We start from the raw sequence: 14,318 nt of genomic DNA on the forward strand, positions 1-14,318 counted from the left end.
AAGAAGACTACATGAAAGTAAAATAAAAGCATCTTCTATCTAAATCTTCGAATTATACCATAATCCGATAGTTAGTGAAATGCTGCTGACTTTGAGAAGTTCAGGAATCACAAATCCCGCAGTGTTTGGTCCCAAGAGCCCCAGCTCCATCCTTTGAGAGCAGGAGGGTGCGGGGGCCCTGCGGGAGTGGCTGTGGAGCAGCTCTCTCCTCTCGCAGACCGAATTCTGCCGCTAGAGGACAACACACAAACACGGCAGAGCTGCAGGAAAACATCCACAGCGCTGAGCTGAGTGAGGGCATGGCCCTCACTGCTCCACTGAGCTGCAGGTTCAGCGAGACACGGCTGGAAAGGACACTTCCACCCCTGAGAGACTTATTCACAAATTCCAGGTTTACCATGGAAGCATCAAAGCTCTCTGGTCCTCCAAGCAGCTCGGCGTCCAGACTTAGTTTTGTCAGGAGCCAGGTGACACGCTGGTATAAGCGACTCGAAGAAATAAGATATGGATATGAACCACCACAGCTGTCCTGGAATGAAAAGCAAACAGAGAAGTCAAAGTGTCATGCACGTGGAGAAAAGCTCTCCAATGTCAGGACATGCTGCTCCAAAAAAAAAGTGAAAATTGCAATCAGCGCCTTCCTGAGGAAATATCCGTCCTTCCGCTGAATGATAGTTTTCAGTAGGAACCTCTTAGGTGTGAGTTTTTGCAAGAGCTGTATGAATAGTGTGATCAGCCAGAGCCCTGGGTTCCTGAGGACAATTCACTGAGTAAGAAATTGTCAGGAGGTGGTGTTGTGGTTGGCATTGGCTGGAGGGAGAGGAACAGAAATCCCAGATAAGAGCTACTGCTGCTACAGACAGAAGTGACAGGCTTGACACTTTCTCCCGACTGACTTCAAATTTCTGGCTGCTGTCAGAGCATGTCCAGCCATTCCAGGCCCTGCTAATGTCCCATGTCCAAGCTGGAGGGGAAACGTGTGAGGAGCCCCAGGGACTCATCCCTCTGAGAAGAGCTCCCCATCTCCCCACCAAGCACTGTTTTACATTTGGAGATGCCAAAAGATATTGCAAATGTTTAATTAATGACATCCCCAGCACTGTTCATGATGGAAGCAGCTTAATTCCAATTAAACCAGTTCCTACTCTCAGACCAAAATTCTTTCTCTCCTCTGAACTTGATGAAATGACTGAAGCAGTCACAGGGAGTCCTGAAACTGTGGGATCTGAATGCACTTTGCAAGTGTAAAAGCTTCAGATCCAGCATCACCACAGCCAAGAGCTCTCAGCCAGAGTCTGTGCATCAGCCCCAAACCCTGAACTCCATCCTGTGCTCTCTGAGCACTTTTTTGGGGAGGAGACACCCACTCTGATTCACAGGTCTCAAGGCACTCCAACCCAGGTGAGCTGGAGCTGTTTAAGGCTCCCCCTGTGCCAGTTCACCTTCCCGACCCCAGATAACACTTCCACCTCTTTTATCCTGCAATAGTGGGGATATCAATCAGGAAACCCTTATGCCAGAAGGAAAGGCCCATTCAGAGGAAGCAGGGCTGTGAAAGCATCTCTCGGTCTGTGCCTTGGCCATGTGGCACTTTGCCATAGCATGGTTACAGTGGGAGGGGTGACTTTTAGGGTGCACTTGGCAGCCACCCAAACCTGGGCCCTTCTTTCTCTGCCTCATTCACCTACTCAATGGTGTGAGGGAGGCAGAGGGAGGAGCAAACCAGGAGTCCAGATCCACCTAAAGGCCCATGAACAGCTCTCTGTCTTCAGTGTGAGACCCACGTTCAGCTGCTGCCCCTGTTACAGAAGTGTTTGGCTCTGTACAGAGACTCGGTGCAGTTCAAGCTGTAGGGCCAGGCTCACCCTTATCCCTCAAACCACTGCCATGGGATGGCAGCAGTCACTGAGAGCATCACAGTGGCACTGAGCAGCCAGTGGCTGTCATGAGAGAGGACATGGAGCTGTCCTTTGCAGCTTTCTCCTTTTGCAGGTCTAGCACCCTTTGCTAAGCAGGTGTTTCTGCTGCCCCAGAACTCAGCACCGCCTCGATACAGAATCTTGTTCTGATGCACACCCCACATGTTCCAGGACACTATGAGGCCCTGGCCTAGGCAGTACCTCCTGCTAAGCCTGACCATGATACAGGTCCAGGTGACACAGCTTCAAGCCCCCATTCAATGGACTATTCCTCTATTTTGGCCACTTTACCCAGGGTTAGAAAGAGCTCTTGAAGCAACCCAGCCCCCTGCTCCTGGCATCAGTGCTGGGCAGCTCCTGCAGACACAGCTCCTGCATGCCCTTGATCTGGGCAAAGCTAACAGGAGCACCATGTCCCACCATGGAGCATGGCACTGTGACACTGCTGCTCCATCCCCCTGCATGTTCCCCCAGCCCCTGCCTGCTGAAAGGAGTGAGCAAACAGGGCTGCTGGAGAGTGAGGGCTGGAGCTCAGGACAGACAGACAGCCTTGGGCATGGTCGCTCCCAGCAAAGAGCTTGTCCTGAGCTCCTCAGTCCCTTCTCCCCAGCTGCACCCTGACTTCGCAGTCACAGCTGAGTTCGGCAGCCAGCACAGACACAGAGTCCTTTATCTGGGGTTTAATTTCAGCGTCCTGAAGTCTGGAGCCCTTGAAGTGTTGGTTGGGTACTTCAGCCTCACTGCTTACACTCCTCTGCCCTGGTGGAGCCAGCTCTGCCTTCCCCTGCCTTGCTATCTCGCAAAAACACAGTTACAAAACAAGGCTGGGTCCTGGAGCTATGAACAGGTCGTTATTTTTTGAGGTTTCTTTTGGGTTGTTTTTTTTTCCCCTTTTCTTCCCTTTGAATGAAATTCCTGCCAGCTCTAAGAGAGAGAGAGAGGGAAAGAGTAGAAAGTTTAACTCCTCCCATTGGAGCGTCTCACGCCCCTGCCCAGCCCTTGAAACCCAATAACCAAGATCATTCAGCAATGCCTCCCCTTGCCTGGCTGCATCCTCAGCACACTGGGACCTGCCGGAGATCCCGTGCCCGCAGCCGAGGGGCGAGGATGGGCACGCTCCTCTTGTGGGGCATTCTCCTGGCGTGCTGTGCCCTGTGCCAGGCGGTGCCTGTGGAGCCAGGTGCTGCGCCCTCCTGCCCGCCCCAGTGCCACTGCGAACAGGATGGCATCATGCTCTCGGTGGATTGCTCCGAGCTGGGGCTTTCGGAGGTCCCTGCAAACCTGAGCCCTCTCACCGCTTACCTGTAAGTACAGCCCTTGCTACTTCTTTTGCACTGCTTCCCCCGGACCCCTTCAACAGCTGCAGCTTTCCTCCGGCTTGGAAGTTTGTGCCACATATTCCTGAAATTAAATTTCCTGTGGAAATTAGAAACCACGCAAAATAACAACAAAAAAGGCAGCTCTTTGGGCAGGACCTGCCAAGCTCCCCTCCTCCCGCGCCCCTCTGCGAGCGCTGTTTATACTACGATATTCTGCTCTGCTCCGTGATTGCAGCGGACCTGGGGAACTGACTTGCTGGGTCGATTTTGATTGTTCTGAGCACATAATGGAGTATTTTTACACAGCAATTAGCGCAAACTGCTCTGGGATCCTTCTGTCAAGCATTTCAATAGCTGCAATAACTCAGACCTTTGCGGGGTTTGGGTTGTGCTGGCCACCAGCAGTGTCCGAGCTGCCTTTTATAAATGAGTATTAAAGCCTTGTGAGAGGTTTGGGGTTTGGCAAGTGTTGTGATTATTTATGTATTAATTTTATTTTGAAATTATTGATTATCTGAATGTTTCATACCCCTTGTGATATTAATGCCCCAAAGGGTTAATTGACAGAAACTGCTGCGTTCATTTCTAGCCCCAGAGGTGGTCTCGGTGCCATCATACTGGTGATGACTGAGGATCCTGATAAACGACTTCGGAAAAATCTCAGGGTTTAATCGGGAGAGGAAACATCGCTCCCAGGGAGAGACGAGTTATCCCTGAGGAAGATGCTTCCTGGGTTTATAGGCAGCGCTTGCAGCCACGAGCCACAGCTGTTTGGTAGGCAGGCTAGGAAGGATCGTGGCATTCCGAGCTCGGAACGCAGCCAGGGCACTGCCGAGGGCAGCCGTGCGTACCGCAGCCATCAGGGACCGCTGGCAGCCCCAGCCCGTGCAGGGCAAGTGAACACCGCGGTGCGCCCGCTGCTGAGCGGGGACTCGTGTCTGGGAGTGCCGTACAGACCATGGGGCTGGTTTTCCGACGTCCCTGGATTGTGCTGAGACGCAGGTGCTCAGCTGTCGGTGCTCAGCTGTCGGAGCAAAGCACCCAAAGCCGTCCAGGAAAGGTTTTGCACAGCCAGGTGGGAGCTGCCACAGCTGGATGAGAGCTCCTCTGCTCTTCCCGCTCGCCTGAGGAGCTCAGTCTTGTGCCAGCCACTGGATGTCCAGAGCTGTACTGGGTTAGCTGGGGGAGAAGTAAGGCAGGAAAGGACAATGTTCACTGGAGACCATGAAAGATGAGAGAAATGTGTAACGCGGGCTGTATTTCTCCTGGGAGAGGGAACCGCTTGTTACATGAGGTGTGTCACAGAACTGTCCCCGGGGCTTGGTTTGGAACCGGCTGCCCACGAGTGCGAAGTCACAGGAGCATGTGGGAGAATGCAGAACTTGGCAGCACTGATGCTTCTGTGGGGACAGGGGGCAGCCCCATCAGGCACCCACCTCACCCTGAGGTGTCACAGGACGGAGCACCCGGTGCTGCCACTCTGCACAGGAGACGCTGCAGGTCATCCCCTCAGAGCTGTCCCCTGGGCTGGGAGCTGCAGAGCTGCCTGCACGAAGCACATTTCGGTGTTCCCGGAGCTCAGTGCCGCATTTACCCTGGCCTCGGTGGTTGGAGGAGGGATACAGAGCCCTGGGACAGGGATCCCTGTGCATGGACCCCAGCGGGTGGATGCTCGGAGGTGCTGCTGGCTCGGTGCGGGGGGAAGCGGGTGGTGACTGCTGCGGCTGCCGGCAGAGCCCTGGATTTCACCGGGACTAGTTCCTCGGGACAGCCCTGGAGCACGCAGCACTTTGGGATGGTGCAGGTGCGGTCCCTTGGCTGGGGCCTCGCACCCGGCAGGCTGTTACCGGCCCCGTTCTCCTGTGTCTGTACCAGTCCCATTCTCCCGTGTCTGTACCAGTCCCATTCTCCCCTGTCTGTACCAGTCCCATTCTCCCGTGTCTGTACCGGTCCCAGTATCCCGTGTCTGTACCGGTCCCACTCTCCCGTGTCTGTACCAGTCCCATTCTCCCGTGTCTGTACCGGTCCCATTCTCCTGTGTCTGTACCAGTCCCATTCTCCCGTGTCTGTACCGGTCCCATTCTCCTGTGTCTGTACCAGTCCCATTCTCCCGTGTCTGTACCGGTCCCATTCTCCTGTGTCTGTACCGGTCCCACTCTCCCGTGTCTGTACCGGTCCCAGTATCCCCTGTCTGTACCAGTCCCACTCTCCCCTCTCTGTCCCAGCCCCATTCCCCTGGGCTCACACGGTGGCTCCAGTGACAGTGATGTCCCTTTGCAGGGTCACAGCCCCCCTCCCCAGCCCAGGTCATGCAGGGAACACCCGGCTGGGGGGACCCTCGGGGTGCACCGTGTGTGGGACAGGACTGGGGGTCTTGGAGAGGGTCTCAGTTTTCCTCCCTCCCTCTTTGGGGAAAACCAACCCACTTGGTGCTTCTCCATTAAATCCTGCCAGTGAGAAGACCAAACAGATATGATGGAGGTAGAAAGTCAGGACGAACTGGGAATGGCTGGAGGAGGACTGGAGAGCTGGGTTTTCTCCCTGCTCCTGTCACTGCTGTTAGCAAATTATGTGGGGTTAGATTCCAGGTACAAGTGTGCAGCCAGGGCTGGTTTGTCAAAGCAAATCATCATAAATGTTGTAGAAAGCATGGATATTGGAGTGAGGTCTAAGCTCTTAATGGAAATACAAACTTTAACTCCACATTCAAATTTGTAAAGAAATGCTGGATTGTTTTGGAGAGCTACAAAGGCTGAAGAGAGAGCCCTGCAATGGCAGCAGGAGCATGGACCTGGAGGGCAGCTGCTCGCAAAACTTTGCTCCGTGCCTTGTCTTCTCAGCGAGTCACCGGCACTGTGGAGAGCAGGACTTCCTCTGGAGCAAAATAAAAGATCCTCGTAATCACCCTTGATTAGGCACTGCCTCACCACTAATGAGCTGGTGTCCACGCCCCATCCTGACGGTGCTGCGCCTCCATCGTTTCTGTTTCTCTTCAAGAATCCCATCCTTGTTCACTCCTGCACCTTCCTGACCTTGGCCCTGGTCCAACCCATCCAAAGCCAAATGTTTTCAGTGGTGACATCGCTGGTGAAATTGCAGCTGTGGTCAAGGAGATGGGAGAGATTTCCCCTTTAGCTGAGGTGCCAGTGCGGGTCCTGTGTCACATAACACATCTCTGTCTCTCAATGTGTGTCACAGCGCTGATCTGGGGCTGCAGCAGAGGTGGCTGGAGCTACTGGGGGCTCCCTGGAAAGGACAGCAGCAAGCTGGGGGTGCAGGAGAGTGGAGCTGCATAGGGGAAGATTCCTCTGCAGCAGAGAGGTGGCTGCACAAAGGGGCTCAGAGGAGGACGGGAAATGGAAAAACTTCTTGGTGCTTAAAATATTATCTTAGCTGTGATCCCTGACACCACTGCACACCCTGCATGTGACCTAGTGGAGGAACCCCAACTCAGATTCCCCAGGGTAAACCTGGATAATCTTAGGAGTATCTCTAAGACTCCCTCACCCTTTCCCCATTCTTTACAATCCCATTTTTCCTAATATCAAATTGCAAGTTCCTATGGTTCATCTTGTGCCCATTCATTACGTCTCATCCTTCCCCTGCACAGCTCCTAGGAGACGTTGGCTCCAGCTTCTCTGCACCCTTCTAGTCAATAGATAAAGAAAGCAATAACATTCCTCCATTCGTCTTTTTTTTTTTTTTTTTTTTTTTGCGAAGACTGATCAAACCTACTGGTATGAGCAGTGTGTGGGACACAGGCAGAGTGGAGAGAGGGGGAATGGAGACACTTGAGGGGAAGAGATGAAGGACAAAAACCTGTGAAGTGCCAGACACAAGAAGCACCATGGCTCAGAGCTCAGCTGGAAGAGCCATCCCCCACTTCCCAAGGGTCTGAGGTGTCCCCAGCCTCACAGAAGGGTCAGGCAGTTCTGCTGCTCTATCCCCAGAAACACCAGTGCCTGCTGTGTTCTCATCCCAGGCCTGCAGTGGTGGGAAACCAGCAGAGACCTGGGGGAGGACACAGCTGATGAGGCTGTCAGGCTGTTGCTTTCACAGCAGGATCTGTGGGGAGGGAAAAGCAGCAGGTCCTGGCTGATCCCAGGTATAACCAAGCATCTCGTGAGGCTTCCCAGACTGAAAGTTTCTCATTCCCCACTCTGTTTCCTTTGAGGAGAACAGGACCAGAAGCCTCCAGGGCTATTCTCACCTTGCAGAGACATTTTGAGAAACTGCCTGGAACTTCATATTTCCACTGGGAATCTGGGGCCCTGCATCACCCACTTTTCTCTGAGCTACACTCTGGAATTAGACACCACACAGACCCCTGACATTGATGTGCAGGACACAGGGATGATTTGAAGCTGAGCAGACCCTTCCCAGGTCACACAGTACTGGATCCAGCATAGGACAGAGTGAGGGAAAGACCTTTTTCTTGATACTTGCATTTTCTCTTCTTTCACAGAACTGCAGGTAGGTGAGGCGGCAGCTTTGGAGGCTCAGTACTGCTGGTGCCTGGAGCAATAAGAGCAGCAGTGCTGAGGGCAGCTCCCCTCAGCCTGAATCCCCCCCATGTGCAACATGTGCCCCTTGTAGCCCCCACTGTGGTAAGGATAGCCACCACAAGCCTGTCACGTAGGGAGCACCCCAAGAGCTGCCACAGGAGCTGGGATACCAGTGGGGGGACAGGATGTGCGGCTGCCCTCCAGAAGCTCTGGGGAGGGTGTTGGAGCTGATGGGGTGATTAAAGCTTCCAAGGAGTTGGGGTTTCCTGCAGGGGTGACAGGGACACTTAGGTGCCTTTGGGACAGTCACACACCCTAGGGAGTAGGAGGGAGCAGCAAAAAAGCAGAGAGCACAAAATCCCAATGCAGAGTGTAAATTAAGTCCTTCCTGGGGTCAATGCTGTCCCCCTGCCCCAGGAGATTTTGCACAGACCAGTGAGTGACCATCGCGTGCCTGATGCTTGCCTGATGCCAGGGCCCATCTACAGCTTCTTCTCCATGCCATGGTCACCACAGGAGCCCCAGTGCTGCACCAGAATCCATTCAAACACACCACAGAGGTGCAGACTCACTCCCAGATCCTTCCACTTCTCAGGACACGATAGAGTCCAGGACCACCAAATGCTATCAGCTAGGCAGCAGACTAGGGCTGCTCTCTGCTTGACCTTCTTTCCTGCTGGCAGACTAATAGGAAGTGCCATTCTTGTCCTGTATAGTCTGAAGTCCACAGGCTCATCCTCAGGAATTCCCAAAATGCCTGGGAGGAGGGCAACCAAACAGGAGCAACAGGAAATGTTTATGGGCTTGGGATTGTGGATGAAGGAGATGAAGCTGGTGAGGGGCACTTGAAGAGCTGGGCTCTGCACACTGCAGTGGCTTCACAGGTTTATATTCACCATTTATTAGCTTTGAAGAACTGTTTTTTTCCAATCCTAAAATATCAGGGCTAATAAGGGTTTCCTACTTTCAGGGATTTGGGTTCCTTCAAAAGTACTCTACAAAGTCCATCTGCTGACTCTATACAGGCACTTCACAGGGACACAGGTGTGCTCTGCATCCTCACTCTATCTGTGCCAGCAGGATCTCAAAGACTTTAAGGGCAGGGAATCTGGATTCAGCTCCAGTTGCCCAGCACCTCAGTTACAACCTCAGGGTCTCCGTGGGTGACAGTGGCTTTTTCCTGGCATGTTGCTATGAAGGCCCCAGGGGGGAACAGCCCCCAGCAATCCTGCATGACAATACTTTGGGGTACACAAATGGGAAGCTACAAACCAAGAGCTGCCTGAACCCCAGGTTTCAGGGAGAGCTGCAGGCACTGAATCCAAGGTTCTGGCTGGTGTTTCCCTCTGGAACAGGCAGCTGAGCACTAACCAGAAATAATAATTCCTGCTCTGCACTCCCCGGCCTGCAAGGAGGAGAAAACCAAATGGAGAAAATCTGGGATCAGGCACAGCTTGTGAGAGAAACTGAACAGCAACAGGAAAACAACACAGCTCCTGAGCAAGTGTTTCCAAATGTCACCTCTGGACAAGGTGGAACTCACAGCCCAGCAAGAGCTAAAATTCCCTGGTCCCTTGGCTCACAGAAGCACTCGGTGTGCTTTCATCCCTGCAGTGAGAATGATGAGCAGGAGTCTGCAGATGCTTCATGGTTGTGTGTCTGGACTCGAGGCTCAGGGCAGAGCAGTGCAAAGACACCAAACTCCACAGCAAGCAGACAGAATAGTGGTGAGGGAGCTCAGATCAGGGGGATGGAGGGAGCAAGGGGTGGGTGGGAGTGCTCAGACCAAAGCCAGAATTGCAGGACTATTAATCACAGAGCTACAGAATAGCTTGGGTTGGAAGGGACCTTAAAGATAATCTCATTCCACATTCCACTGTCTCAGGTTGCTCCAAATCCTGTCCAACATGACCCCAAACACTTCCAGGGATGGGGCAGCCACAGCTTCTCTGGGCTACCTGTGCCAGGACCTCCCCACCCTCACAGGGAAGAATTTCTTATGACCATATAATCTACATCTGCCCTCTGTCTGTGGGAAGCCATTCTCCCTTGTCTGCCCATGTTAAAAGTTGCTCTCCCTCTTTTCTTTAAGCCCCTTTAGGCTCTAGAAGGGGCTGCAATGTCTCCCCAGAGCCTTCTCTTCTCCAGGCTGAGTCCCAGAGCTCTCAGCATGCCTTAATAGTGAAGTCAGTCCTAGAGCTGCCTGAAGAGCATGTTTGGTGGGAGGGTTTTCCAAGCAATAGCTCATTTAACTGAAAAGGAAATGCTTAATGAAAATGGACAGTGTATGTGGGACTGTAAATGGTAGAAATGTAGTAACAAGTGTAATCAGGAGAGATTATTTCAATCTTTTCACTTCATGGTGTCTTTCTAAAAACAGTTTCCATTTACATATTTTCACCTGCTGGTGTTACATTTATGCATAGGCCATTTAATATTCACATTGCAGGACTTCAAGACTATCAAAGCAAAGCCTTTTGCTGTTTTTAAAACGCAGTTTAATAATTTGTTGTTCTATACGAAATATTGACATGCTGGCTCTTTGTTCTAGGTTCAAGGGAAAGAAAGTTCAGAAGTCTCTGAACTTCCAATGAGTTTCATGACATCTCTTCCCATTTCCTCCTGCTGCTCAATCTCCCAGCCCCTTTTCTGCCATAGGCTCTGCTCCCTTTCTGCTCTTGATGTCATGAGGTAGAAGTGCTTTGGATCCAGCAGTGTTCACTTTACTTGGCTGCTGTTTTCCCAGTGTGGGTACTGTTGGGATTCATGGGATGCTGTGCTCTCTGGAGTACACTGGTCCATGAATGAGGATTGCATCCCTTAAGTCCCCCCAGCCACAAGAGGCAGGTGACAATGCAGAGCTCCCCAGGAGCTCAGTTCAAAAGGAAAGAGGCATCTCTTGCAGGGCTGGTGGGAAGTGGTAACAGGTATCTGGATGTGAGCAGATATCTGATTCTTGGTGGGCGCTTTCAGAGCACCACAGAACCCTGGAGTCTTCTGAGCTGGAAGGGACCCACGAGAATCTTTGAATTCTACCCCTGCGTGAGGGGGGATGCAGGACGGGAGATGCAGGATCTGCCCCATCCCAAAGCCAGCAGCCGGTGCCCAGGTCACTCCGCAGGAGGGGCAGCAGCCAAGCCTTTGCCGCACTCCCAGCAGGAGCGGAGCGGGTGCGCGGACGGGAGCGCGGAGGGAAGGCAGCACAGGGGATGGTTAGAGCCCGTGTGCGCAGAGCTGGGGCTGTGCCGAGCTGGACAGCCGTGTGCGACGGCCAGCACACCTCTTCCCTCCTCCTTCCCTCTGCAAACTGCTCCCAGGACAGCTCCAGGAGCGGGGGAGAGCGGTCGGACTTTGAGGGATGCTCCGCTGGCGTCCCCTCCTCGCAGCGGGCAGCGCCGGGCCCGGAGCCGGAGCCGGCCGGGGGATGGAGGGAGCTGCTGCTCGCCGGCCACATGCCCTGGGCTCCAGCTCGCTCAGCCCCATCCCGCTCTTCCTCTCCTCTCCTCTCCTCTCCTCTCCTCTCCTCTCCTCTCCTCTCCTCTCCTCTCCTCTCCTCTCCTCTCCTCTCCTCTCCTCTCCTCTCCTCTCCTCTCCTCTCCTCTCCTCTCCTCTCCTCTCCTCTCCTCTCCTCTCCTCTCCTCTCCTCTCCTCTCCTCTCCTCTCCTCTCCTCTCCTCTCCTCTCCTCTCCTCTCCTCTCCTCTCCTCTCCTCTCCTCTCCTCTCCTCTCCTCTCCTCTCCTCTCCTCTCCTCTCCTCTCCTCTCCTCTCCTCTCCTCTCCTCTCCTCCCGATTGCCGCGGCGGAGCCCGGCTCTCTGAGCGTCCTTCCACCGCAAAGCCTCGCTCCCCCCTGTGCTCCCTGCCCGCCCCCCAGGCTAAGCAATATGCCACAGCCTCCCCTCGCTCCCGCCCTTTCTTGAAGAATAAGCTCATAAATCTGCCCGGGGCAACGAAAACACTGAGCTCATGGCCCTTAGATCTGTGTGGGAGGAGCTCTCGCTGGCGATTAAAGGAGTTTAAGGTTTGCTTTGAAAAGCTCTTTGATTCTGGTAGGGGCTCTGGTGCCAAAAGGCAGCGATGGGGCTGCAAATGCCTCTCCCCCTCTGCACCTGCCTGGGTCAGGGAGCAGCAGAAGGGTGGGGGAGGGAAGGGGAAGCGCAGCGCTTCCCAGCTCTGCAGGGGAAGCTGAGGGACCCCGGTCACCCCTCTCGGGAGCGTGGGGAGCATCCTCTGCCCGCAGCAGGGCAGTGGCTGCTGCTGCCTGGGAGACCAGGCACTCCGCTGGGATGCCAAAATGCCTCCGTGCCCGTGGAACACGCTGCTGCCCAGACCCTTCCGCCGAGGGGCTGGGGTGGGTCGCAGGTCCTGTCTGTGGGACGAGGACCAAAGGGAGAGGAGCGGAGATCAGAACAGGGATCATCAAGCAGTGCTCTGAAAAGTGGTGGGAAGGGATAGTGCGAGGCTGTCAGGGCTGGGAGGAGTCTGGGGTCTTGGAGAATGATTTGAGTTTAGTAGGAGCAGAAAAAAGATCAGAAATGGTCTTTGTGAGGAGCTGTAGGACCAAGTACATGCATCTTGTTGCAGCCCGGTCCAAACAGAGCCAGGCTCCAGCCCGTGTGGAGGCAGGAGCTGTGCCAGAATGGAGAGCAGAGGGAGCACTCAGAGAAGCTCAGGTGATGCCTCCAGACCTGCAGGGATGCATTAAGGACCCAAAAGGGCTTGTGTAAAAGCATTCCGAGATGCACCAGGCTTTGCTGGTAGTGGTGAAGGAGGGCAGCTCCCAGTCTCGTGCCCTGCATAGATGGACAGGTCTCTCAAGCTATCCACAGCTCTCTGTCTCCCTTGGCCTTGTCTGAAGGCCTCCCTGTAGCTGTTTCAACCCCTTTGATGGGTTTGCAAATGAAAAGCAGTCCCCATGGGAGTGGAGTGAGTAGAACACACCTGTAAGGGCAGGACATGCTCAAGGGACATGCTGTCTCTTCTTGTGAGCAGCCACAGGTCCCACTACAAAGAGAGCCTGGAGAGAGATTGGTTTCCAGTACTGAACATCCCCGTTGGGCACCAATTAGGAACATTCCCTTTGTTCAAAGGGAACATGAAGCCCAAGCACCACGTGTTATCCCATCCCATCCCATCCCATCCCATCCCATCCCATCCCATCCCATCCCATCCCATCCCATCCCATCCCATCCCATCCCAGTGCCACGGTGGGAAGCGCAGGGGTGGAAGGGGAACAGAAATGTGGTCTCCTCTTCCAAGTAGGGTAGGGGAGACCAGGGGCATGCAGGCATGGAGGCTGCCCTATACACAGGCTAAAAGGCTTTGTAATGTGACACTGAGCCCTGAAGGCCACCAGCCCCTGGGACATTCCCCCTGCCTGTGCCACCTCTTGGCACTGGCAATGCTGCGGGTATGGAGCAATGGGTGATGCTGGCAGTGTGATGTGTGGTCAGCATCAGGGATCTCAGGGACCTGCAGGATCACAAGTCACCTTCCCAAGGATGTTATCTGATATGGGGATGGTTCTGGGTATAATTGCATCTTGAAACTTCAAGAGAATTCACAACTGTGGGCATTTCTCAGCCTCAGTAAAGCAAATGTTCATCTTTGCATGAAACCTGCAGGAAAGACATTTGCACCTCTAGATAGAAATTCATCTTCTGTCTTTCCCAGAGAACACAAGAAAAAATTCTGGTTGCAGGACACAAACTCCGCAGTTCTACTTTATCCCTGGTTCTGCACCCCTGAAAGTGTCCCCACCAGCCCCTCAGTGCCTGGGTCTGAGAAAGGAAACAGCCATGTGAGCATTTAATCTTAGAATCACAGAATCCCAGAATGGTTTGGGTTGGAAAGAACTTGAAAGCTCATCCTGTTCCACCTGTGTGCCATGGGCAGGGGCATCCTCCACTATCCCAGGTTGCTCCAAGCCCTGTCCAGCCTGGCCTTGGACACTTCCAGGGATCCAGGGGTAGCCACAGCTTCTCTGGGCACCCTGTGCCAGGGCCTGCCCACCCTCACAGGGAAGAATTCCTTCCTAATAATTTCTTCTTAATATCTATGGCAGTGCAGTCATTCCCCCTTATCCTATCCAGGTCCTTATCCTAAAGTCCCTCTCCAGCTCTCCTGGAGCCCCTTTAGACGCTGAAAGGGGCTCTGAGGTCTCCCTGGAGCTTTCTTCAGGGGAACACCTCCAGTTCTCCCAGCCTGGCTCCGGAGCAGAGGGGCTGCAGCCTTTGACCAGCTTAGAGGTGTCCTCTGGGCTCATTCCACTCCCCAGGCAGCACTGAGTCATCCTGGCTAAGGACACAAAAACAGGATTTTTGTGCTGCTCAGCTTGCTGCTCCCAAAGGAAGAATGAGATGCAGATCCATGAGCTGCACTCTTTGGCTTTTCTTTCCTGGACACAGGGGCATGGGAGGGGTCAGGTATCATCCCAAGCTGTTATCCCAGGTGTCATTCCAAGGCCCTGTCCCAAAACTGGAATGTTGCTACATGTACCAAAGGACAGAGACGTACCTTTAGGGTCAGGTGTGTGGTACTGGCAGAACCAAAGCCACCACATCCAGGACAGGAGCTT

At 53.8% G+C, this 14,318-nt stretch overlaps 1 protein-coding gene across 1 annotated transcript in view; it reads left to right on the forward strand.

Annotated features, from left to right (window-relative positions):
- Positions 1–2,948: 2,948 nt before the first annotated feature.
- LGR6 (leucine rich repeat containing G protein-coupled receptor 6) overlaps positions 2,949–14,318 on the forward strand; it is a 141,725-nt gene continuing 130,355 nt past the window's right edge. The window contains exon 1 of the mRNA XM_062509479.1: positions 2,949–3,223. Within this exon, the coding sequence (XP_062365463.1) occupies positions 2,949–3,223 (275 nt within the window). The remainder of the gene's footprint in view (positions 3,224–14,318) is intronic.

This window comes from Cinclus cinclus, chromosome 27 (assembly GCF_963662255.1).
Source record: "Cinclus cinclus chromosome 27, bCinCin1.1, whole genome shotgun sequence".
NCBI lineage: Eukaryota > Metazoa > Chordata > Aves > Passeriformes > Cinclidae > Cinclus > Cinclus cinclus.